Source organism: Daucus carota, chromosome 4, assembly GCF_001625215.2.
Source record: "Daucus carota subsp. sativus chromosome 4, DH1 v3.0, whole genome shotgun sequence".
In the NCBI taxonomy this organism is placed as follows: domain Eukaryota; kingdom Viridiplantae; phylum Streptophyta; class Magnoliopsida; order Apiales; family Apiaceae; genus Daucus; species Daucus carota.
This window is the reverse complement of record NC_030384.2, coordinates 10,466,856-10,490,461: the sequence shown is the minus strand read 5'-3', so window position 1 is coordinate 10,490,461 and position 23,606 is coordinate 10,466,856. Positions and strand designations below refer to the sequence as shown.

At 37.1% G+C, this 23,606-nt stretch overlaps 1 protein-coding gene and 1 long non-coding RNA gene across 5 annotated transcripts; both read left to right on the top strand.

The window, feature by feature from the left end:
• The first annotated feature begins 898 nt into the window (after positions 1–898).
• On the top strand, positions 899–1,891 carry LOC135152168 (uncharacterized). Its single transcript, XM_064092001.1, has one exon. The coding sequence runs from the start codon at positions 899–901 to the stop codon at positions 1,889–1,891; it is 993 nt and encodes a 330-aa protein (XP_063948071.1).
• Positions 1,892–12,635: 10,744 nt separating this feature from the next.
• Positions 12,636–16,399, top strand: LOC135152406 (uncharacterized). Of its 4 annotated transcripts, XR_010291520.1 has the most exons (7): positions 12,644–12,800; positions 12,927–12,996; positions 14,151–14,352; positions 14,727–14,992; positions 15,416–15,499; positions 15,585–15,690; positions 15,932–16,399. It is a non-coding gene; the product is annotated as an uncharacterized LOC135152406 (long non-coding RNA). The 4 variants fall into 4 exon arrangements; XR_010291522.1 differs by lacking the exon at positions 15,932–16,399 and adding an exon at positions 15,761–15,925 and having other exon boundaries at positions 12,636–12,800; positions 14,151–14,992; XR_010291521.1 differs by having other exon boundaries at positions 12,637–12,800; positions 14,198–14,992.
• The last annotated feature ends 7,207 nt before the right edge of the window (positions 16,400–23,606 follow it).

The window sequence follows — 23,606 nt, the reverse complement described above, 5'->3', positions numbered from 1 at the left end:
ATTGAATTTTTCCATGTTAACCCCTTAGAACTTGATCATGTTTACACTTTTCCAATATACCATAAATATGACCTTGACCGAATAATTATACCCTTGTGATATGATACCTTAGACTCTAAGGATACACACACATATACCATCATGCCATAATAACAATAATAGACCTTTACATTGTGAATAACCCTTGAATAATACCTTGGTACCTAATATTGACCCTTGTTATAACTTGTATGAATATATTGAATTGTGTATAAGCTTTTCTTGTCTACATTCAGAATCATGCCTCCTCGAAGAGCCCGCAACACCAACAATGAGAATCCCGAAGAACCACCAAACTTGGCTCAACTTATGCAACTTCTTCACCAACAATCTGTTACCCTTGCTCAACAACAACAACTTCTTCAACAACTCCAGCAACAACAACAAACACCTCCACCAACACCTACTACCTTCAAAACTTTTCAAGCTGTGAAACCACCCAAGTTCCGAGGAACTCAAGACCCTGTTGAAGCTCAATCTTGGCTCAAGGAGATGGAGAAAGCTTTCACACTAGCTGTTGTAACCGATGAGAAGAAGGTTGAGTATGCGTCTTAATTTCTGAAAGAGGAAGCGAACTATTGGTTATTGCTTGGGATAGATTTAAGTTGATTTTCTTGGACAAGTATTTTCCAAGGTATATGCAACTCAAATGGAGTTGAAGTTCTTTGAATTGAAGCAAGAAGGAATGACTGTTGGAGAGTACGAGAAGAAATTTACAGAATTGGCAAGGTTCGTGGGAGATTATGTTGACACGGACGAGAAAAGAGCGAAGAGATTTCAACAAGGATTAAAGCCTTGGCTACGAAGCAGAGTGGCCGCTTTTGAATTGGCCACATATGTTGAGGTGGTCCAGAAGGCAATGGTGATTGAAGGAGAAAGTGATCAGAATCAGAAAGGGAAGGAAGGCAAGAAAAGAATGTTTGGGAATAGATGTGAAGGTTCGGCTCAAGGGAGCCAAAGTGGGAAGAATTTCAAGAAGTTTGGATTTCAGAATCAAGGAGGTTCCCGAGGTTTTAAGAAAGGTGATAATAGGAACCCGAAAAAGATTCAAGGACTAAGTGGTCAAAGGAGTCAACAAGCAACTTTAGAATGTAAGTTCTGCAACAAGAAACACACGGGTAATTGTAATAAGGTTGATATTGTCTGTTTCAAGTGCAACTCGAAGGGTCATTATGCGAACGAGTGCCAAAACCCGAAGCCTTCTGTTACATGTTTCAAGTGTGGAAAGACCGGTCACATGTCAAGAGATTGTAAAGCTTCTGGAACCAGCAAGTTGATGCAATTGGCAGCTACCCCTTACAATCAAGGAATGATATCTTCTGTTCCGACTCTACAACTACCTTCTACTCAAGTCTTTGAGTCTGCAACTCCTGTTTTCCATCCCGCTTATCCGGCTCAAGTAAGGACATTCAACATGAATGTCAAAGATGTTGTTCAGAGTTCTGAGGTTGTGGAGGGTACGCTTTCTGTCAACAACATCCATGCTAAAGTTCTATTTGATTCCGGAGCTACTAGATCTTTCATATCTGAAACTTTTGTTGGCAAGTTGAATTGTGAAATTGAACCGTTAGTTGAACCCTTATCTATCATTGTTGCTAATCAAGAGCAAGTTTCTGGTAGAAGTATTTGCCCCCGATGTACAATAGAGATTTCTGGTGTTAGTTTTCCAGCTTCACTTATACCTTTTCGATTAGGAGAATTTGATGTTATATTAGGTACAGATAGGTTAGCAGAAAATGGTGCTCAAATAGATTGTAAGAAGAAGAAGATAATTCTTAAGTCTCCACTGGGAAAGAAAGTAGACTTTAAAGGGCAGAAACAAGTTAACACATTTGACGATGATTCAGGCTAAGAAGTTGTTAAGACAAGGTTGTGAAGGTTATTTGGCTCATGTAATTGATAGATCTAAAGAGACGCCGAATATAGAAAGTATTCCGATAGTTAACGAGTTTCTTGATGTATTTCCTGACGATCTTCCTGGATTGTCGCCTGACCGTCAAATTGAGTTTTCTATCGACTTAGCACCCGGCACGGAACCAGTTTCAAAGCAACCGTATCGAATGGCACCGGCAGAAATGAAGGAATTGGCCAAGAAATTACAAGAGTTGTTAGATAAAGGAGTTATAAGGCCGAGTGTATCCCCGTGGGGAGCTCCAGTTCTGTTTGCAAAGAAGAAATACGGAAGTATGAGATTGTGCATCGACTATAGAGAACTGAACAAGTTGATAATCATGAATAGGTATCCTTTGCCTCGTATCGACGACTTATTTGATCAACTTAAAGGAGCAACTTACTTCTCGAAGGTTGACTCGCGTTCGGGATGTCATCAATTGAAGATTAAGCCGGAAGACATCCCAAAGACCACTTTCAGAACTCGATACGGACATTACGAGTTTTTAGTTATGACATTCGGATTGACAAACGCGCCAGCCGCCTTCATGGATTTGATGAACCGTGTATTCAAGAAGTGTTACATATTTTATGATGTCACAGGTGTCTAACTTGTTTAGTGTGCAGAAGCAAATATCAGAGTTTAACTGGAAATCAGAGTTTAACGATTGCCAGCTGGATCAGAGTTTAGCGAAGATCAGAGTTTGCAAGCGGCTGATTTTCAAGAGTAGATCTGGATAAACAAGGAAGATAAAGATCAAGGAAGATTGTGCAGATCAGGACAGCAGAAGGATAGCTACTGATTAGATTATTTTAGGAAGCAGATAATTGTAAATCAATCAGTAGATATCATGTAACTGTGTATATAAACACAACTTAGGGTTTACTCTATATGAGTTAAATTATCGAAGATATTATTCTTGTAACCCAGCAGCTCTTAGTGATAAGCTATAAATCACTAAGAGAGTATTTGTAACCTACTGTGCTTTGTGAATAAGAGTTTACTTGGTTTATTCTCTTATTTGAGTGTTCGAATATTGATTGTGTTTACTATATTCATAGTTTAATCGGCCTAACAAGTGGTATTAGAGCCAGGTTTGTTGATATACCTACAGTGAGATCTTAATCACACAATCATGTCTGAAAAATCACAAACTTCAAACAGTAGATATGAGTCAATTAGGGTTCCGGTCCTCAGGGCATCTGAATATCCTGTCTGGAAAGTTAAGATGGTTATGTTTCTGGAGGCCACAGATCCAGAATACCTGGATAGGATTTATGATGGTCCACACATGCCAACAAAGCTCTCTGTTCCAGTTGGAGATGAACCCCAGAAGATGATTCCCAAAGAAAAGAAGGACTATACTCCTGAGGACATCTCATCAATCAGTAAGGATGCAAAAGTGAAGTACTTGTTGCACAGTGCTCTATACAATGCTATGTCTAATAGGGTGATTGGATGCAAAACTGCAAAAGAAATATGGGATGCTTTGGAAATCAGATGTCAAGGAACCAAAGCCATCAAGAAGAACAGAAGGACCATACTTACTCAAGAGTATGAACACTTTGATTCAAAAACTAGTGAATCATTGACTGATCTTTATGACAGGTTTGTCAAGCTGCTAAATGATTTATCTCTAGTGGATAAAGAATATGACTTGGAAGACTCAAATCTCAAATTCCTACTTGCTCTTCCTGAAAAGTGGGATTTTAAATTAACCACTATAAGAGATGATCATGATCTTGAAGAGATGTCTCTGGATGATATCTTTGGGAGATTCAAAACCTATGAACTTGAGATGGAACAAAGGAGCAAATGACATGGAGGGAAACCCAAACCAGTTGCTCTAAAAGTTCAAGGAGAAACAGCTGCAAAAAACAAGGGAAAAGCACATGTCACAAAGTCTGATACTGAGTCATTAAACTCTGATAATGACTCAGACTCTGATATGCCTTCAGACTCTGAGGACAGTGATACTGAAATGATGCAGCTGGCAGCATTGATGGTTAAAAGTTTCAAGAAGATGGCTTACAAGAACTTCAATAAAGGAAAGAAGTTCTCAACGAAAGACAGAAACTACAAGAAGGTCTTCAAAAAGAATGAAGGCAAAGAAGAAAAATCTGGAAAAACTGATAAGTCTAAGTATACCTGCTTCAATTGTGGTGAGAAAGGTCATTTTGCAACTGAGTGCAAGAAAGCCAAGAATGAAAAGGGACAAGCTTTCATTACCAAGAAAGGGAGCTGGGCAGACTCATCAGATTCTGAGGAAGAGGTCAACTATGCCTTGATGGCAAACACAGACAACAACACTGAGGCTGTTGAATCTAAGGTACCTCATTCTACTCTTGCTTTTGATACCGAAGATATAACTGAGTTAAGACCGTTTCTTAACTTTAGAAAATGAGAGATTAAAATCTGAAATCTTAGATATTAAGAAAAGGAATGAACATCTTGAGAAAGAACTTGTTCAGATGCTAGAATTTCAGAAAGAAAGAGTTGATTCTGTTTTCATTAAGAATGAACTCTTAAAGAAAACTGCCTCTCTTGAATCAGAACTTGTTAAAGAAAGAGAGATAATCAGAACATGGACTAACTCAGGTAAAACCACTCAGAATATCTTAGAAAGTGGAAATTGGAAGAAAGGACTAGGATATACTGATAAGAATGAAGCTGAGTCATTTAAACATGAGACTGTTAAGATTGATAGAACCAAAGTTGCACCAGTTAGATTTGTTGCAGAATCAAAAACTCAGGACAAATCAAAGATTGATAAACCAAAACAGGTCAACATAGGTTTAATGACTCAAAAACAGCTCAAGCATAAGCTTAAGGAAGTCAAACAAGAAAACAGGATTAAGGAACCTAGGAAAAACAGAAATGGAAAGGTAGGAATAAACAAAAGCAATAATTATATGCCTATTCCTTATGCTCCTAGGAAAACTTATCATAACTGTGGAAATCGTAATCATCTTGCTTCTTTTTGCAGGAAGAATAAGGACATAAATTCCATGTCTCCCAAATCAGAAGTTAAGACTAGGAATAGTAGATTTAGACCAGAAAATCCTTGTTTTCATTGTGGTAGTTTATGGCATTCCATCAACACTTGTAAGGAATATCATAGTTTATACTATGATTATAATGAATTGAAACCTTCTTTGACGAAAAAGATTGATTCTCCTGGTTTAAACTCTGTTAAAAAGTCTGTTAGCATAAACTCTGATTTAAACTCTGATAAATCTTCCGCTGCTAGTGTTAACAAACTTAACAAGAACAAAGGATCCAAGCAAGTCTGGGTCCTTACAACTAATCATTAGTTGTGTATGTGATTGCAGGGCAACAGGAAAAACATCCTAGTTCTGGACAGTGGATGCTCAGGACATATGACAGGAAATAAAGCCCTGCTATCAGACTTTGTGGAGAAGGCTGGCCCAAATGTTTCTTATGGAGATGGCAACATAGGGAAAACTTTGGGATATGGCAATATCAATCTTGGAAATGTCATCATTCAATCTGTAGCTCTGGTCTTAGGACTTAAGCACAATCTGCTCAGCATAAGTCAAATCTGTGATAGAGGATATCATGTTGATTTCTTTGAAGAACACTGTGAAGTCATTAGCAAAAGCACTGGGAAAGTTGTTCTGAAGGGATATAGACATGGAAATATCTATGAAGCCAAGCTCTCTTTAAACTCTGAAAGCTCTGCAATCTGCCTACTTGGCAGAGCCAGTATTGAAGAAAGCTGGAACTAGCACAAGAAACTTTCTCACCTGAACTTCAACAACATAAATGAATTGGTGAAGAAAGATCTTGTAAGAGGACTACCCAAATCAGTTTTTACACCAGATGGTCTTTGTGACTCCTGCCAGAAAGCAAAACAGAGGAAATCCTCATTCGAAAGTAAAACTGAGTCCTCAATTCTTGAGCCTTATCATCTGCTTCATGTTGATCTTTTTGCACCAGTAAATATAATGTCCATTGCAAAGAAAAGATATACTCTGGTCATTGTTGATGAATTTACCAGATATACATGGGTATATTTTCTACACAGCAAGGATGAGACATCTTCTCTTCTAATTGAACATGTCAAGCAACTGGACAAAATTTCTAAAGATGCAGTAAAGATCATCAGGAGTGATAATGGCACTGAGTTCAAGAATTCTAAGATGGAAGAGTTCTGTAAAGCAAATGGAATTAAGCAGGAATTTTCAGCACCTGGAACACCTCAGCAAAATGGTGTTGTAGAAAGAAAGAACAGAACTCTGATTGAAGCTGCTAGAACCATGCTAGAGGAAGCAAAATTGCCAACTTACTTCTGGGCTGAAGCTGTGCAAACTGCTTGCTTCACACAGAATGCAACTCTGATAAATAGGCATGGGAAAACACCATTTGAGATGGTCAAAGGCAGAAAACCAAATCTCAAATACTTCCATATATTTGGGTGCAAATGCTTTGTTCTCAAAAGTCATCCTGAACAGTTGACCAAATTTGACTTAAAAGCTGATGAAGGAATATTTGTTGGCTATCCTCTGTCAACAAAAGCCTTCAGAGTTTACAATCTGAGAACAAGAGTAGTCATGGAATCCATCCATGTCTCCTTTGATGATAAGAAAATAACTGGGATGGAAGATTTTGATGAACATGAGCAACTGAGATTTGAAGATGAAGATGCATTCTCTGACTCAATAAACTCTGATTCTGAGATCATATCAGAGTATGTCACTCCAACTCAACAACCTAAAGCACATGTTGAGGGGGAGCATTTTCACAATGAACATCTGGATGAAAATAATGAAGACTCAGCAGAAAACGCAAACTCTGATACTGATTCATCAAAATCTGATAATTCTACATCAGAAAATCATGCGACTACATCTTCAGGGGGAACATCAGAAACTCAGAATGCTCATGAAGATATCATGAATCATGGGGGAGAAGCATCAGAGAATCAGACTGACACTGGAAACAGCATGGATCATGGGGGAGGATCAAATTCCAGAAATCAACTGCCACGACAAAGTCTCACACACCAGATCTAATTATTAGAGATCCAGATGCTGGAGTACAAACCAGAACTGCAACAGCAAATGAATGCCTATTTCATTTATTTCTATCTCAGACAGAACCTAAGAAAGTGGAAGAGGCTCTTCAGGATGCTGACTGGGTAACAACAATGCAAGAAGAGCTAAATGAATTTGAAAGCAACAAAGTCTGGACATTAGTACCAAGACCAAAGAACAAATCAATAGTTGGTACCAAATGGGTGTTCAGAAACAAGACAGACAGTGATGACATAATCACCAGAAATAAAGCAAAACTGGTGGCTAAGGGATATTCTCAACATGAAGGAATTGACTATGATGAGACCTTTGCTCCAGTTGCCAGATTAGAAGCCATCAGAATTTTCTTGGCCTATGCTGCACACAAGAAATTAAAAGTTTTTCAGATGGATGTGAAGAGTGCATTTCTCAATGGGGAGCTGGAGGAAGAAGTGTATGTTGAACAACCTCCAAGTTTTATAGACTAAATTCCCAGATCATGTATACAGACTTGACAAGGCACTCTATGGACTAAAGCAAGCACCAAGAGCATGGTATGAAACTCTGGCTCAATTTCTTTTGGACAGTGGTTTCAACAGAGGTACAATTGACAAAACTCTGTTTTATCTCAACCATGGTAATGACCTGCTTTTAGTTCAAGTTTATGTGGATGATATCATTTTTGGTTCTACTAATCCTAAACTCTGTGAAAGATTTTCAAAGCTTATGCAGTCTAGATATCAGATGAGCATGATGGGAGAGATGAGCTATTTTCTGGGACTACAAGTCAAGCAGACTGATGATGGCATCTTTATCAATCAGTCTAAGTATACTAAAAATCTGCTAAAGAAATTTGGTATGCAGGATAGCTCAGCTGCTACCACTCCCATGGCAACACCCACTAAGTTAGATAAAGATACTGGAGCATCAGTAGAAATTACTAACTACAGAGGTATGATAGGCTCACTTCTATATCTGACTGCCAGTAGACCTGATATCATGTTTGCTACCAAGAGAACCACATCTAGTAGCAGTCAAAAGGATTTTCAAATATCTCAAGGGAACAGTTGAGATGGGACTCCGGTATCCCAGAGAATCAGATTTTACACTGATTGGTTATTCTGATGCAGATTTTGCTGGATGCAAAATAGACAGGAAAAGCACAAGTGGGAGCTGTCAATTTCTTGGAGGCAGATTAGTGTCTTGGTTCAGTAAGAAACAAAAATCTATCTCCACATCTACTGCAGAGGCACAGTATATTGCTGCAGGAAGCTGCTGTGCTCAGATTTTATGGATGAAAAATCAACTGTTGGATTATAGGTTATCTCTCACACAAATCCCTATTTATTGTGATAACCAAAGTGCTATTGCCATGACAGGAAATCCAGTACAGCATTCTATGACCAAGCACATCAGCATCAGATATCATTTCATCAGAGAACATGTGATGGAAGGGACAGTGGAACTTCACTTTGTCCCTACAGATCAGCAGTTAGCAGATATCTTCACCAAGCCCTTGGCTGAAGCAACATTTACAAGACTTGTAAACGAATTAGGGATGATCTCTGGTCCTCTCTAAACTCTACTATATTACATTAGAATGTATCTGTTGTTAATTGCTATCACGAACATGTTTTATAACTGCATCTGTTATTCTCTGATTCAAGCTCTGATGATTGTGCTCTGATATGACAAACACTGATATTTATACTCTGACCTGACAAACTCTGATTACATGAAATTTTCACTGATAAGTGGCATTCCTGTGAAGAATTTGTTGCAAATTCTTGAATTGAGTCATGAACATCTCTAAAGTCTGATATTTGTGACATTACATATGTGGAAATACTTAACACCGAACATGATCTAAATCTGCCACTTAGACTGCCTTACTTCTTAAATATTAGATATGTAATCAGTGTAGAATTTGTTTTACTCCCTTTATGAGCTCAGAGTTAAATGTATCTTAAATATGGATCAACAAAGTTTATTTCTTCTCTTAATATATATATATATATATATATATATATATATATATATTCTCAGGTACTCCTTTGAGATCTTAGATAATCTGTGAAAGGAATGACCCAAGTGCACTGCTGGTATTAAGCAAAATGCATTAGAAAAATCTTATTTTTCTTGGGGACTTTTTGCATTCTCTGATTACTGGAGAAATACACTGAGAAGTAATAATCTGATGAAGGTTATAACTCACTTACCCTGAGAAGTTTCCATTCAAAAGATTAGTGACTTAGTATAGAGAAGAAAATTTAAACTCTGATTCATATTGTAGTCAACTCGGCTTATGAAGTGTTTAAAGTATATTCTGACAATCTGTTTCATTCTAATGTTCTTCAGAACTTTGTCAATCTCTGTGACAATGCTGGAATCATGTCAACACACACTTTGCACTCCATATTTGTGATTAACAAATTTTGTGACAACGAGTGACTTTTGACTAAATTCAAATAGTTGTTTGTAAACTCTGAGGAAAAATTGTTGACAAGACTTTATATTGCTATTACTCATCAGTACAATATTTTATGTCAACACTTGGTTTGTCACATAATCTGATATTTGTTTAAACTCTGGTCAAGTCAATCTCTGATCGACTTCGGAGTTTAATTAAATAATATTTGGTCGAATAAATATCAGTTTTAATTGTCAAACGGTACAAAATCCATTTGAATTCCTGAGTGGAGAAAAACATGGTAAATTATTGTGTTTTCTCGGAAATTGTTACACCATTGCACGATTCACATGCCACACTAATAATTACCGCTCCACTACTCTCTTTGTTACCGTTAGTCATCTGCCATGTGTCCCACTACCACTTTCAGTCAGTAAATCGTGTATATACATATATATATCTGTTTTAAAAAGTTTTTCACTTTTTACACACGACTTTTACTGCCCTTCTCTCTCTCATTCTCTACTCTTGATTCTCTCTTAAGCAAATCATCAAACACCTTACCTGCACTCTTTAAACCCTTAATTTTTTTTTTCAGAATCATGTCGACAACAACGTTTGAGTTTGATGGGGCAAAGTTTGTGACCAATAACTATGCTGCCATCCTCGACAATGATGAAGCCCCCAAGGAGTTTCATCTTATTCAGGATTTCTTGGCTCACAGTGAGCTTATGTATACTCTGACTCAGCCGGAGTCAATCTCTCCATCACAAGTCCTCACATTCTGGAGGACGGCCAGATATGATGATGGGGGTGATCATGGCTCTCCATCCTTGACCTGTGATTATGAGGATCAAGAATACTTTGTCTCACCAGCAACTGTCAGGAAGGCTCTTCATCTTCCTGAACACAACAAGTTCGATTCTTCAGTACCCACTTAAACTCTGAGAAACATGATGATCTTCTTTGGGTACTCAGCAAGTACAGATAAGATGGGGGAACTCAAGCGTCCACATCTCTGCAAGGAGTGGAGCTTCTTTTATGACTGCATCACCAGGGCCTTCGGCAACAAATGTAGCAACTTTGATGCCATCCCTACTTTCAGCCAACAGATTGGGTATTCTCTGATCCACAATCTTAAATTTGATATTGCTACTTCAATCTTAAGGTTTATGGGTGATAGGAGACAAGAGAATATGAATGTTGTTTATTATGCTAGATTTTGTCAGCTCATATTTTCTTACTGCTTCCCTGATGTTCCTATGCCTGAATCTGGTAATGAGTTGCCATTTAGAATAACTAAACGTGCCTTCACTGACCTCATTAAAAAGGATAGCAAGAAACCCAATGCACCAGTATTTGCTATTCCTGTCACAGTTCAGGATAAGTTGAGGGTAGCCATGCCAGATAAGTATGGACCCTTATTTTCTGATGAGAATATACCACATCCTCCTTCCTCATCTGCTCAGCAAGATGCCAACCCAACCTCTGGTCCTTCTTAACAAGGGCAAGTTGTAAAATCTGACCAAACTTTACCCTCTGGTCCTTCCCAAAAAGGGCCAGTTGCAACAACTTCACCTAAGAGGGTTCTTAGATCTTCAAAATCTCCAACCAAACCATCTCCTCCACCTAGGAAAAGAAGATTTCTGCAGAAGATCTCAGACTCTGATTCTGATGAAGAACCTCACCATCCTCCATCAGTCAAGAAACAGAGAAAGAAAGTCAAGCCCACAAGTATAACTGATCTGACTGTTGAGCCTCCTCAGTCAGAAGATCCTAACCAGGCCTTGATCTTATTCTCTGATCAACCACAAACGCAGATCCAGTATTGGTTGAACCTCTATCTGCAATGCCACTTGAAACATCTGCAGCTGACATTCATATGTCAAACACAAATCCTGATTATCAAGCTCAATCAGAAGATGCTCAAACAGAGGCTATGTTGAAAATGATTCAAGATTCTCTGCTCCAACCTGAAGACAATGTTGCAGCTCATGTTCAGGAGGTTTCTACAGATGCAAACTCTGATGCAGCAACAGAAGCTCTGGCATCTCATACTCTGAGCATTTTTGTTGATGATAATGATGATGATGATGCAACAGAGGTCACCTCTGTTCCCATTCGGACTTCTGTTACTCCAGTCTCAATCTCTGATCTAGTCAGAGAAACTACACCAGAAAGAGTTGATTCTCCAGTTCAAGCACTGTCACCAGTCAGAGAATCTTCTCCTCTCAAGACTCTTACTCCAGTTCATGCAAAGAGAAAAGTTTGTCAATTAACATATTTCCAGAGGATGTGCAGAGCTCAACCTCCATCTGTGGAAGACAGACTTGCCTCTATTGAGGCTACTCAAAGATCAATGCAACATACTCTGGCTGACTTGAGCTCCTCTGTAGCTCAGCTGGTTCAAGCTCTTAACTCTGATAATGTCAAAAAGAGGGAGAAAGTGCTTAAAGACAAATGCAAAACTGACCAGCCAATAACAAAGGAAAAACTAGATGATGGTGATGAAGATGGAAATAAGGAGACTGCAGACTCTGACAAGCAGTTAAAGCTGCTGCAAATCAAAGATAAGGAAAGGAGTAATAAGGGTGGAAACTCTAAAAAACTCAGAGAATCTCAACAGAAGCACAGGTCTTTGGAAATGATTGCTATGTCTTAAGTTCAGAGCATAAATGAAGCAGTCAGACTGTCTGAGACAATCTCAAAAGAACTTGCTGTTGTGAATTCTGAAGTTGAACAGAAGAAAGAAAGTCTAATCTCTGAATCAGATAAATTAATTGAAGCTGGAGATCCTGAATCTCAGAAGTTTTGTCAAACTCTGAAGTTCAGAGGTAAAGACACTACCTTGTTCTATAAATCTCCTTCTCTGCAAGCTATTGATGAAGCTGTAGCTAAAAAGATATTTGAAAGGGAAAATCCAGGAATGGATATTGAAGCTATCAGACTTGAGGAAGAAAGACTAGCTGCTGAGAAGATGAAGATCAGCAAGACAAAGTCTGATGACACTACACCATAAAAGGGCTATAGCAACGCCAAGTCTGAATTTTGCTCATAAATCGTTGCTATTTCTTAACAAATTTTGATAGACTTGTAGTTGTTGCAATGTTTTTAAAATATGTTACAAATGAGTATAGTTTTTACAAAATCGTTAATCTTTTGCAACAAATTTGTATGACCGTTACAATAGGATTCAAAATTTTGGGCCCAAAAAATTCCCGGGTTCTAAAATGAAGCGGGCTTCCTTTTGTTTTTTACCGGGTTTTCTACCCCAGTCAGCATTATTGTCCAAGACTGAAGACTCCAAGCAGAAAACACTCTGCTCTACACCAAGGCGATGAAGAGGCGCAAACTCGGAGAAATACAGTCAAGATTAAATTGATTTAACTGATGAATACTAGAGCTAGAACAATCATCGAAAAAGGTATGTTCTTCCCCAAATCGATTTTAAAATCTGCTTTTAAATGTTTCAATTAGGGTTTATTTGTCAATTAGTTGTTAATTTTAAATCGATTACATGGTTATGTTTGTGTTCTTATATGTTAATTAGGCTTTCAAGCTAGAAGAACAAATAGGTTGAAGCTGGGAGATTAAAGTTTAAAGAATGAAGCCTATAGAAGGTATATTCTTCCGCAGATGTAATTTTTAACTCGAGTGTGAGTGTAAATAGATGTTTTAATTAGGTTTATATATACTCAAATATCGTTGTTCTTTTTTAGATTTAATTTATGAATATTTGAGTTAACTAGGGCTTTTAATTTGTTGTTAATTTGGGTCATGTTTGTGTAGTTTGCTGATTTAGAATTTATATGTATCTGGTATATGCACCTGAGTTTAGATCATATTTGGAGAGCTGTCCTAGTGTTCTGTGTTTGGATGGAACATTTGTGGGTATGTCTTTCCTCTTTGATATCTACGTATCCCTGGATGAGTTTACATAAAACCATCAACCTGATGTCACTTGGTTAAATGTGTTGTTGGTTCAAGGGTCTTTTAGTACGTCCTTCCAGACGTAGTCTTGCTTTGGTCATCTTCTGGTTCCAGCCTATCAGTTGATCTCGCTTTAGTAGTTTCTACCATAAATATAATTTCAATTTAAGTATGGTACAATGACCATATTTTTCTTCATCATGTGTATGCCACTTTCTTTTCCACTCTATATTTGCTTTATACTTCTTCAGATTTGATATGTGCTCTAAATATTTATATATTAAGATTTTGTAATAGTATGTTCTCTGTTAATCATGCCGTATAAATGGGGTGTGCAGTATTTATTCTTTTCTATATTATTGTGATGGTACCACACATTTTATAGTTCCTTATTTTGTTTGTTCTTCTCTATATATATTGGTAAAACACATACGTCATGATACTACGCATAGTCTTAGGTTTTCAGTTTTTTCTTGAGTCGTATACTTTTCCCAATGAGAATCAAAAAAATACCAAGAGAGATCCAGGTTTTTGGCATATGGTGAAGGCTGAGGAATAGTAGTTGTACTTTCTAGTTTGCATGTTTGCTTTTGGAAATTTTTCTTAAAGACTTGAATGCTTCTCTGTAAATTGCAGAAGCTAATGCTTATGAAAGATTCTGGAAAGTAACTTTTAATTATTCTCAGTTCTTCAGAATATTTCTTTTGCTTCTCTCGACCATATATTTTAATGGTTCTTCAAGAAACAAACTTATTTGGTGCCTGACAGTTTTGTAATCTGCTATGAAGCCAATTTGGGTCAATCTTTTTGTCTAGCATCTCAAGAGCTGTAACTAATTTTTTAGATTCCATATGAAAATCACTCTGGATTTCCATTTTGGACAAGATGTAGCATGAAGAATTATAGAGGACACGGAATTTGTGCTTGTGGCAATGGCCACGGAAGAAAATTTTGAGACAAGCACTGCCTCATTGGTTACAGCCTTGGATGCTGCCATATCATACCACCTTGATTATTCTACTTCATTTGCTTCTCTGCCTAGAAGGGTAGGTGCTTGATGCTCATCTGCTTTATGACGTTTTTTCGGACAATATATTTGTATATAGTAAAATAAGATTTATTTATTTAGTTTATATTGATTAATATGCATTTTCGTCATCAGTTTTTATTATTCAGAAAATTTAACTAAAACAGAAAATATACAAAGCATGGCTTTCTACAATTAATGGTTCTGTTCTCCAGTGGTGTTTTGTTACTAGTCCTTGTAATTAGTTTCTCGGCTCTTCAGATTCGATAGTCCATCCAAGGTTGTCTTTCCACTTTCTTTTTTGAAGCCAATCATACACGAATATTGCTTTTTGTTTTTGTCTGATTATGCTATTGATTACATAATGCCACTAATTATTTCTTCTTTACACAGTGGTTGAAGATCTATTCCTGAGAAGGGAGCCTATGCCTTCTATGGATGTGATTTATTTCATACAACCTTTAAAAGAGAAGTGTCAATTACCCTCAAGCTTATTCACTTCCCAAGTCTAAATGATTTAGTTTTTTAGTATGGTCTGATATTGATGGTCTTTAGAGTTTGAAATATGGAAAGTAGCATTCGAAACTAAAGTTGGCACTTTTTTTTCTATGAACTTTTGAATGCAGATGAACTTGGAGTACTTTGCCATGGACAGACAGGTAGATTAGATTGGATGCATGTGACTTCTTTTAAAATACCCGAGTTGCAATTTATTTTTGTTAAAATTACGACGCAACTGAGTTGTTTGGTGTAACTTAAAAAGAATTTAAAAGAAGTGATTATTACTTATTAATAAAAATTTATTTTCAAGTTAATTTTTGTAATTTTGTGGGTTTAGATGATTTTGTTGATATTTATAATATATTATTATAAATATTATTATTCATCTTCTTAGGAGACGCATCACGTATCAAAATTCAGAAAATACTCTCTAAGGGATTGTGAAGTGTTAAAATTGGAAATCATGAGTGCGAGCACTTCAAGTATCTAGCATATAGATTAATGCAGCAAGACCTTCAGTGTCAGTTAGGTTTACTATTGGCTTGGAAATGATGAATGAATTGTTTATAATCTTTTGACAGATACTGTTTCAAGACACATGGAGGAGCAAGGTCTTTTTTCTTGAATTTGCTTTTTACTGGTTCAATTGTATCCTGATATGTGAGGTTAGTCTCCTTTTCCAAATTCTCAATTTAAGTATTACATCTTGATATTTTTTGTTACTCCTTCCTTATGATAAATATGACACAGAGCTAAGTTGGCCTATAAGGATTAAAGAGGCTATCCCCTGTTATCAATTTGTCAACTTTCATTGAATTGGGATCTCCTGGTCTAATCATAATTGGACCAGAAGGGGGTTAGTACTCAACTACTTACCATGATTTTAATTTCTCTACTCTTTATAGTCATTGGATCCGGTGACATAGTTTAGTACTAAAATTCTTTTCTTGCAGTATAGGGTCACCCGTCCACCTTAATTTAAACTGAGGAGAGGGATTATTACATTGGCACTTCTTTTTATTGTACCACTTCTCTATTTTTTAATATAATCTTATAAGAAAACACTGACTTGCTTTTATGTTTCTTTTGTGTTTTAGGATACTTTTAGGAAGAACGTGTTCAGAAGATCGAGACAATTTAAAGGGCTACATGAATTTTGATATATGCTGCTCCCCAATGTTTAAAACAGATGAATTGGAATCACATGTTCATAGGAACCATGGCGACCTTCTTATAGTGCAGAGACAATGAAGGAAGAAGGAAATGAGTGGGAAGCTCCCAGTGCTAGGAAACTGGTGGCTTCGGAGTCAACTATTCAAGCACCACCAAGTCGATTCCATAATACCTTCTTTTAACTTAATAATTTTAATTACCTAAATCTAACTAGACTAACTCTTTTGTGTAGATTATGCCTTGACTTAATGGCTAATTTATGTATGTGACTTAGATTTTGAACGAGTTTGTAAGACTATATTGTCACGGTCATGGTACCGCTTTTGGATTGTTGGCTACTTGATGCTAATTAGAATTTTGAATTGACAGTTGAAATTTGTTGACAATTGATATTTGTGGCTATATGCTTGGCTATTTGTATTTGCAGCAATGACCTTTTCATTTTTTTAAAAAAATTTGTTGCTATTGCATCGAAATCTGTTGCAAAAAAATGTATAAAAATATTGCAATATGAGTGAAATCATTGCTATATCTTGGTTAAAACTCATTGCAATTGGTCTAATATTTGTTGCCTTAAAGTCATACAAATGAAACAAAATTAAGCTAATGCAATACAAAGAATGCGTTGCTGTAGACAAACATTTGTTGCTATATCGATTTACTGCAATAAAATAATTTCATTGCTGTATGGGGATATATTTGTTGCTAAATCCACCAATTGCAACGCGGTCAGATGCAACGCCAAAATTTGGCACTTTTGTTGCTATAGAACCTATTGCAACATATATAGCACTTTGGGCAATGGTTTCTCCACGTTGCTATAAGCCTTTTATGGTGTAGTGTGAGCAGAAGAAAATCACTGATCCCTCACAGAAGCAGACAAGACCAAAACAAAAAGGGATAGTGATCAGTGAGATGAACTATGCTGATATCAACAGACCAAGAACTAGGTCTCAAGCTCAACCTGAGACTGATTCCAAGGATAAAGGAAAGAAACCTGTTGATGGTGTTCCAGCCTTGAAAAAGAAATCTTTTGTCAAGATTGTGTCAGAGATTCCATCTCCGAGGATGATAAAGCTAAGAAAGGATGCTAATATAATTTCTGATGTATCTGATCAAGTAGAAGAAGAAGAAGCTGGATTGACCAGAAGAAGAAAGAATGCAGAATCAGAAGTCAAGCAAATCTCTGAGATAACTTTAACCTCTGACAGTGCTCAAGTTAAAGTTCAAGCAACAGAAGAAAAATCTAAGGCTGAAGAAACTAAGGTCTCATGGCTGAAGACAAACTCTGGGAAAACTCAAGATCAGAAGCAGAAGAAGAGTCTCTTTGGAAGCCTTGGTACAAGTTTGTACAAGGAAAGCTCAATGCTTACCAGGATCAGAACTCATGGAACTAGAGGAAAGGAAGCTTATGACACTACCGGTCAGGGCACTGGAAAGAAAAGTTAGATACAAGCTCAGAAACCACTTTCAGAGATCCATATCCTCTGACTGACAAGGTGGGAGAAGCTGTCACTCAAAAAGACCTGGACAAAGTAGAGTCAGTGCAGATTCTCATGGACACTCATGATGGTACTGGAGACAAGGAGAAGATTGCTATATTTCTGGAGTCTGGCAGAGTTTACAGAATCTCCGAAGCTGATCTATTGCTGAAATCTCTGAGGGAGCTTGAACACTTTTATTATATGCTGGAAATTAAGAATGAAGCTACCCAGAGATGGTCTGATCTGATGAAGAGGACTATCCATGAGAAAAGAAGATTCTATGGAATAAAGTCTGATGAAGAACATACTCTGGCTGACTTGAGCTCCTCTGTAGCTTAGCTGGTTCAAGCTCTTAACTCTGATAATGTCACGTATGATGCCATTGATTTTTTAAACAGAAAAATCCAACCGTACGTGGACTACCATCCAACTGGGTCAATCACGTGGATGAGAGGTTGGTATGTACTATAATATATAACTTAAAAGATTTGGCGGGTTGGTCTACTGGGTTAAAGATCAAACTCCTGGACAATGCTTATGGTCCCTTACAAAGCAATGCTATGTATTTTTTTTTCATTCTCAGATTGTTTGAATTTGAATTTGAAATCCAGAGCTTCTTTTTCTCTACCGCCTTCAGACTAGGAGCTTCATTTGTTTTTCCAAGCCTCGCTCTGTATCTTCATGGATGAGGTTAGTACAACAATCTTCTTCTCCCAAGTTATGTTATTTCGTTTGTTTTGTCATGATATTTCTCCGTATGTGGTTTATTTTTCTGAATCACACCATTCTCGATTAGTTCATCGAATGGGAAGAGGGAGCTGTGTCTTCTGTAGGCGGAGTCTCGAACAAAACAGTTGTGGGTTAGTTATTTACTCCCCTAATTTTATTTGGGTACTTTGTTGCTTAGTATGCTATGTGTTTGTTATAATTACTCAGTGGTAGTTTCAAACTCCTGGTTAGGTAAATCGTCTAGGAAGCCCTTGGGTGATGTTACAAATGTATCGAGCACTTATCAGATTCCTGCTGCTTTGCATAAGGCAAGCCCCATATTTATAACACTGTTTGAAATAGCTTTTTAGATTTTCATAAATATTGAAACCTGCTTAACTTTTAATTTGCAGGAAAATGTTAGACCCAGTATCGGTAAAACAGGTAGGATACTTAAATTTAACACACGGATAAATTTTTCCTAGATTACATTGTTTTGATTTATGGTTACATTTCCTTTATGTTTGTTTGACCCATCACAGTAAACAAAAATGTTACCAGTAATAGAGGTTTGGCTGCTGCATGCAATGAATGTGTGGCAAGATCACGTATTTCTTACAATTTCTCTAGCCAGGTTGTTTATTTTTTTTATTTCGGAGAGTGTTGTTTCAACATGGTAGTATGTTAGTAAACAAATTGATCATTTGACTTGACAGGCCAAAGTTCATCTTCCAACCAGTGGATTGTTTTCACCTGAAAGCACGATTCGTAATTTTCTTAAACCAGCATCGTTTTGTAATTGAGTTTCATACAGTGCAGTATATTAACCTTTTTCTGTCTTCTAATACCACTTACCTATGCTACAGCCAGTAGTCAGTTTACCCCCCTCCAGAGGGATTGCTCGCTTCGTGTTGACCAATCAGCGGGTACTTTTCCAAATGATCAATGCTGTTTTATGTATGTTATGTTTCTGCAATAAAAAGATTTATGTGCAGGTGTCCACGAGAGGAGGAGGAAGGCAGGGATTGCTTACCCTGATTGTGAATCTCAACATATACCTAAAGGAAGAATCAAGAAGGCAAGATGTCCACGACCCGAGGCTGTTGATTCTATTACCAAGAGTATTTTATTTGAAGAGACCAATCCAGTTAATAAAATGGTTATTCCAACACATCTTGATGATGGTTAGTCTTGCATTTTCAAATCAACTTGAACATTATAGTAATATATATTTTATAAAACGATTCCAATTTCAGGTTTAAATTTACCTTTGTACTTCTACAATACAGGAGAATCTTCATTTATTGGTGATGAGGAGTTATACGATGACTTCCTTGAAGTTGATGGTGAAAGCAGAAACTTATCAAATACATTGGATACTTTGTTATGCACACACTCTAACAAACTCTTTTTTCCTGTCTTTTATCAGATTATGAGGAACATGCTGAGGAGTTCAATTCCCGATATGAGAAGAACCTTAAACCAGGTATCATATTATTCATTTAATTTTGGTGAACATTTTGTCTTACCCTATTAATCACCACTGCAATACTGAAGCATTGATATCCTGCAGTTCCTAAAGGTTACGGTTTCCTTGGTCCTCCAACTGGTAGATGTGTTAAATGCCAGTCAATTATGTGGATTGAGGAACGATGTAACAAAGGTGTGAAAAAAGGATTGTTCAAATATAATATCTGCTGTGGAAATGGTAAAATAAAGCTTCCACCAGCTCCAAGGACTCCGTCATACCTATGGCAACTTTATAATGACCTTTTGAAAGGTCCGCACTTTCACCGTAACACGCGCGTCTACAATTCTATGTTTGCCTTCACGTCAACTGGTGGGAATGTTGACTCATCTATAAACAAAGGAGGATCACCTTATGTATATAAGCTGAATGGGTAGAATCATCACCTCTTTGGGACCTTGATTGTTACATATTTGATGATGTCACAGGTATTTAACTTGTTTAGTGTGCAGAAGCAAATATTAGAGTTTAGCTGGAAATCAGAGTTTAGCGACTGCCAGCTGGATCAGAGTTTAAGCGATGATCAGAGTTTGCAGGCGGCTGATTTTCAGGAGCATATCTGACTAAATAAGGAAGATAAATATCAAGAGAGATTGTGCAAATCAGGACAGCAGAAGGATAGCTGCTGATTAGATTATTTTAGGAAGCAGATAATTATAAATCAATCAGTAGATATCATGTAACTGTGTATATAAACACAGCTTAGGGTTTACTCTAGATGAGTTATCAATTGAATATCATTAGTGTAACCTAGCAGCTCTTAGTGATAAGTTATAAATCACTAAGAGATTATTTGTAAGCTACTGTGATTTGTGAATAAGAGTTTAGTTGAATTATTCTCTTATATTTGTGTTTCTTTTGGATTGTGTTCACTATATTATCACATATATAGTGAGTTTATTCGGCCTAACAAGTGGTATCAGAGCCAGGTTTGTTGATATACCTACAGTGAGATCTTAATCACACACAATCATGTCTGAGAAATCACAAAACAGTAGATATGAGTCTCTTAGGGTTCCGGTCCTCAGGGCATCTGAATATTCTGTCTGGAAAGTAAGAATGATCATGTTTCTGGAATCTACAGATCCAGAATATCTGGATAGAATTTATGATGGTCCACACATGCCAACAAAGCTCTCTGTTGCAGTGGGAGATGAACCCCAGAAGATGATTCCTAAAGAGAAGAAGGACTATACTCCAGAGGACATCTCATCTATCAGTAAAGATGCAAAGGTGAAGCATCTGTTGCATAGTGCTCTGGACAATGCTATGTCCAATAGAGTAATTGGATGCAAAACTGCAAAGGAGATATGGGATGCTTTGGAAGTCAGATGTCAAGGAACCAAAGCCATCAAAAAGAACAGAAGGACCATACTTACTCAAGAGTATGAACACTTTGATTCAAAATCAGGTGAATCACTGACTGATCTTTATGATAGGTTTGTCAAGCTGCTGAATGACTTGTCTCTTGTGGATAAAGAATATGATTTGGAAGACTCAAATCTCAAATTTCTGCTTGCTCTTCCTGAAAAGTGGGATTTGAAAGTAACCACTATAAGAGACAATCTTGATCTTGAAGAGATGTCTCTGGATGAAGTCTTTGGAAGGTTGAAAACTCATGAACTTGAGATGGAGCAAAGGAGCAAACGACATGGTGGGAAACCCAAACCAGTTGCCCTAAAAGTTCAAGAAGATTCAACTGTGAAAAGCAAAGGAAAAGCTATTGTCAAAAAGTCTGATACTGAGTCATCAAACTCTGATGTTGACTCAGACTCTGATATCCCTTCAGACTCTGATGACAGTGATACTGAGATGATGCAGCTGGCAGCATTAATGGTAAAAAGCTTCAAGAAGATGGCTTACAAGAACTTCAACAAAGGGAAGAAGTTCTCAAGGAAAGACAGAAACTCTGATAAGAAGGTCTTCAAAAGGAATGAAGGCAAAGAAGAAAAATCTGGAAAGTCTGATAAGTCTAAATACACCTGCTTCAATTGTGGAGAGAAAGGACATTTTGCAACTGAGTGCAAGAAAGCTAAGAAAGAAAAGGAACAGGCCTTTATCACAAAGAAGGGGAGTTGGGCAGACTCATCAGAATCAGAGGAAGAAGTCAACTATGCCTTGATGGCAAACATGGACAACAGCACTGAGACTGTTGAAACTAAGGTACCTCATTCCACTCTTGCTTTTGATACTGAGGATATAACTGAGTTAAGATTGTTTCTTAAAACTCTGCATGTTAGTTATAGAGATCAGACATTAGAAAATGACAGATTAAAATCTGAGATCTTGGATGTTAAGAAAAGAAATGATTATCTTGAAAAGGAACTAGTTCAGATGCTTGAAGTTCAGAAGGAAAGAGATGATTCTATCTTTGTTAAAAATGAACTCTTAAAGAAAAATGCTTCTCTTGAATCAGAACTTGCTAAGGAAAGAGAGATAATCAGAACTTGGACTAACTCAGGGAAGACTACTCAGAATATCTTAGAAAGTGGGAACTGGAAGAAAGGGTTAGGTTACTCTGATAAAAATGAAGCTGAGTCATATAAACAAGAAACCATTAAGATTAAAAAACCCAAAGTAGTTCCAGTAAGATTTGTTGCAGAATCTAAAACTGATACTCCTAAACAGGTTAATATTGGCTTAATGACTCAGAAACAGCTTAAGCATAAACTCAAGGAGGTTAAGAAAGAAAACAGGATTAAGGAACCTAGGAAAAATAGGAATGGAAAGGTTGGAATAAACAAAAGCAACAATTACATGCCTGTTCCAAATGCTCCTAGGAAAACTTGTCATAATTGTGGTAATCCTAATCATCTTGCTTCTTTTTGCAGGAAAAATAAGGACATAAATGCTATGTCTCCAAAATCAGAAGTTAAGACTAGGAATACTAGATTTAGACCAGAGAATCCTTGTTTTCATTGTGGTAGTTTATGGCATTCCATTTACACCTGTAAGGAATATCATAGTTTGTACTACAATTATTATGAATTAAAACCTTCTTTGAAGAAAAAGATTGATTCTCCTAGTTCAGCATCTGTTAAAAAATCTGTTAACACAAACTCTGATATAAACTCTGATAAATCTTCCGCTGCTAGTGTTAACAAACTTAACAAGAACAAAGGATCCAAGCAAGTCTGGGTCCTTAAAACTAAACATTAGTTGTGTATGTGATTGCAGGGCAACAGGAAAAACATCCTAGTTCTGGACAGTGGATGCTCAGGACATATGACAGGAAATAAAGCCCTGCTATCAGACTTTGTGGAGAAGGCTGGCCCAAATGTTTCTTATGGAGATGGCAACATAGGGAAAACTTTGGGATATGGCAATATCAATCTTGGAAATGTCATCATTCAATCTGTAGCTCTGGTCTCAGGACTTAAGCACAATCTGCTGAGCATAAGTCAAATCTGTGACAGAGGATATCATGTCAATTTCTTGGAAGAACACTGTGAGGTCATTAGTAAAGGAACTGGAAAAGTTGTTCTGAAAGGATACAGACATGGCAACATCTATGAAGCTAAGCTATCTTTAAACTCTGAAAGCTCTGCAATCTGTCTACTTGGCAGAGCCAGTATTGAAGAAAGCTGGAATTGGCACAAGAAATTATCTCACCTGAACTTCAATAATATAAATGAGCTTGTGAAGAAAGATCTTGTGAAAGGACTTCCAAAATCAGTTTTTACTCCAGATGGACTCTGTGATTCCTGTCAGAAAGCAAAACAGAGGAAGTCTTCCTTCAAAAGTAAAACTGAATCCTCAATTCTTGAGCCATATCATCTGCTGCATGTTGATCTTTTTGGACCAGTCAATATAATGTCCATTGCAAAGAAGAGATATACTCTGGTCATTGTTGATGAATTTACCAGATATACATGGGTA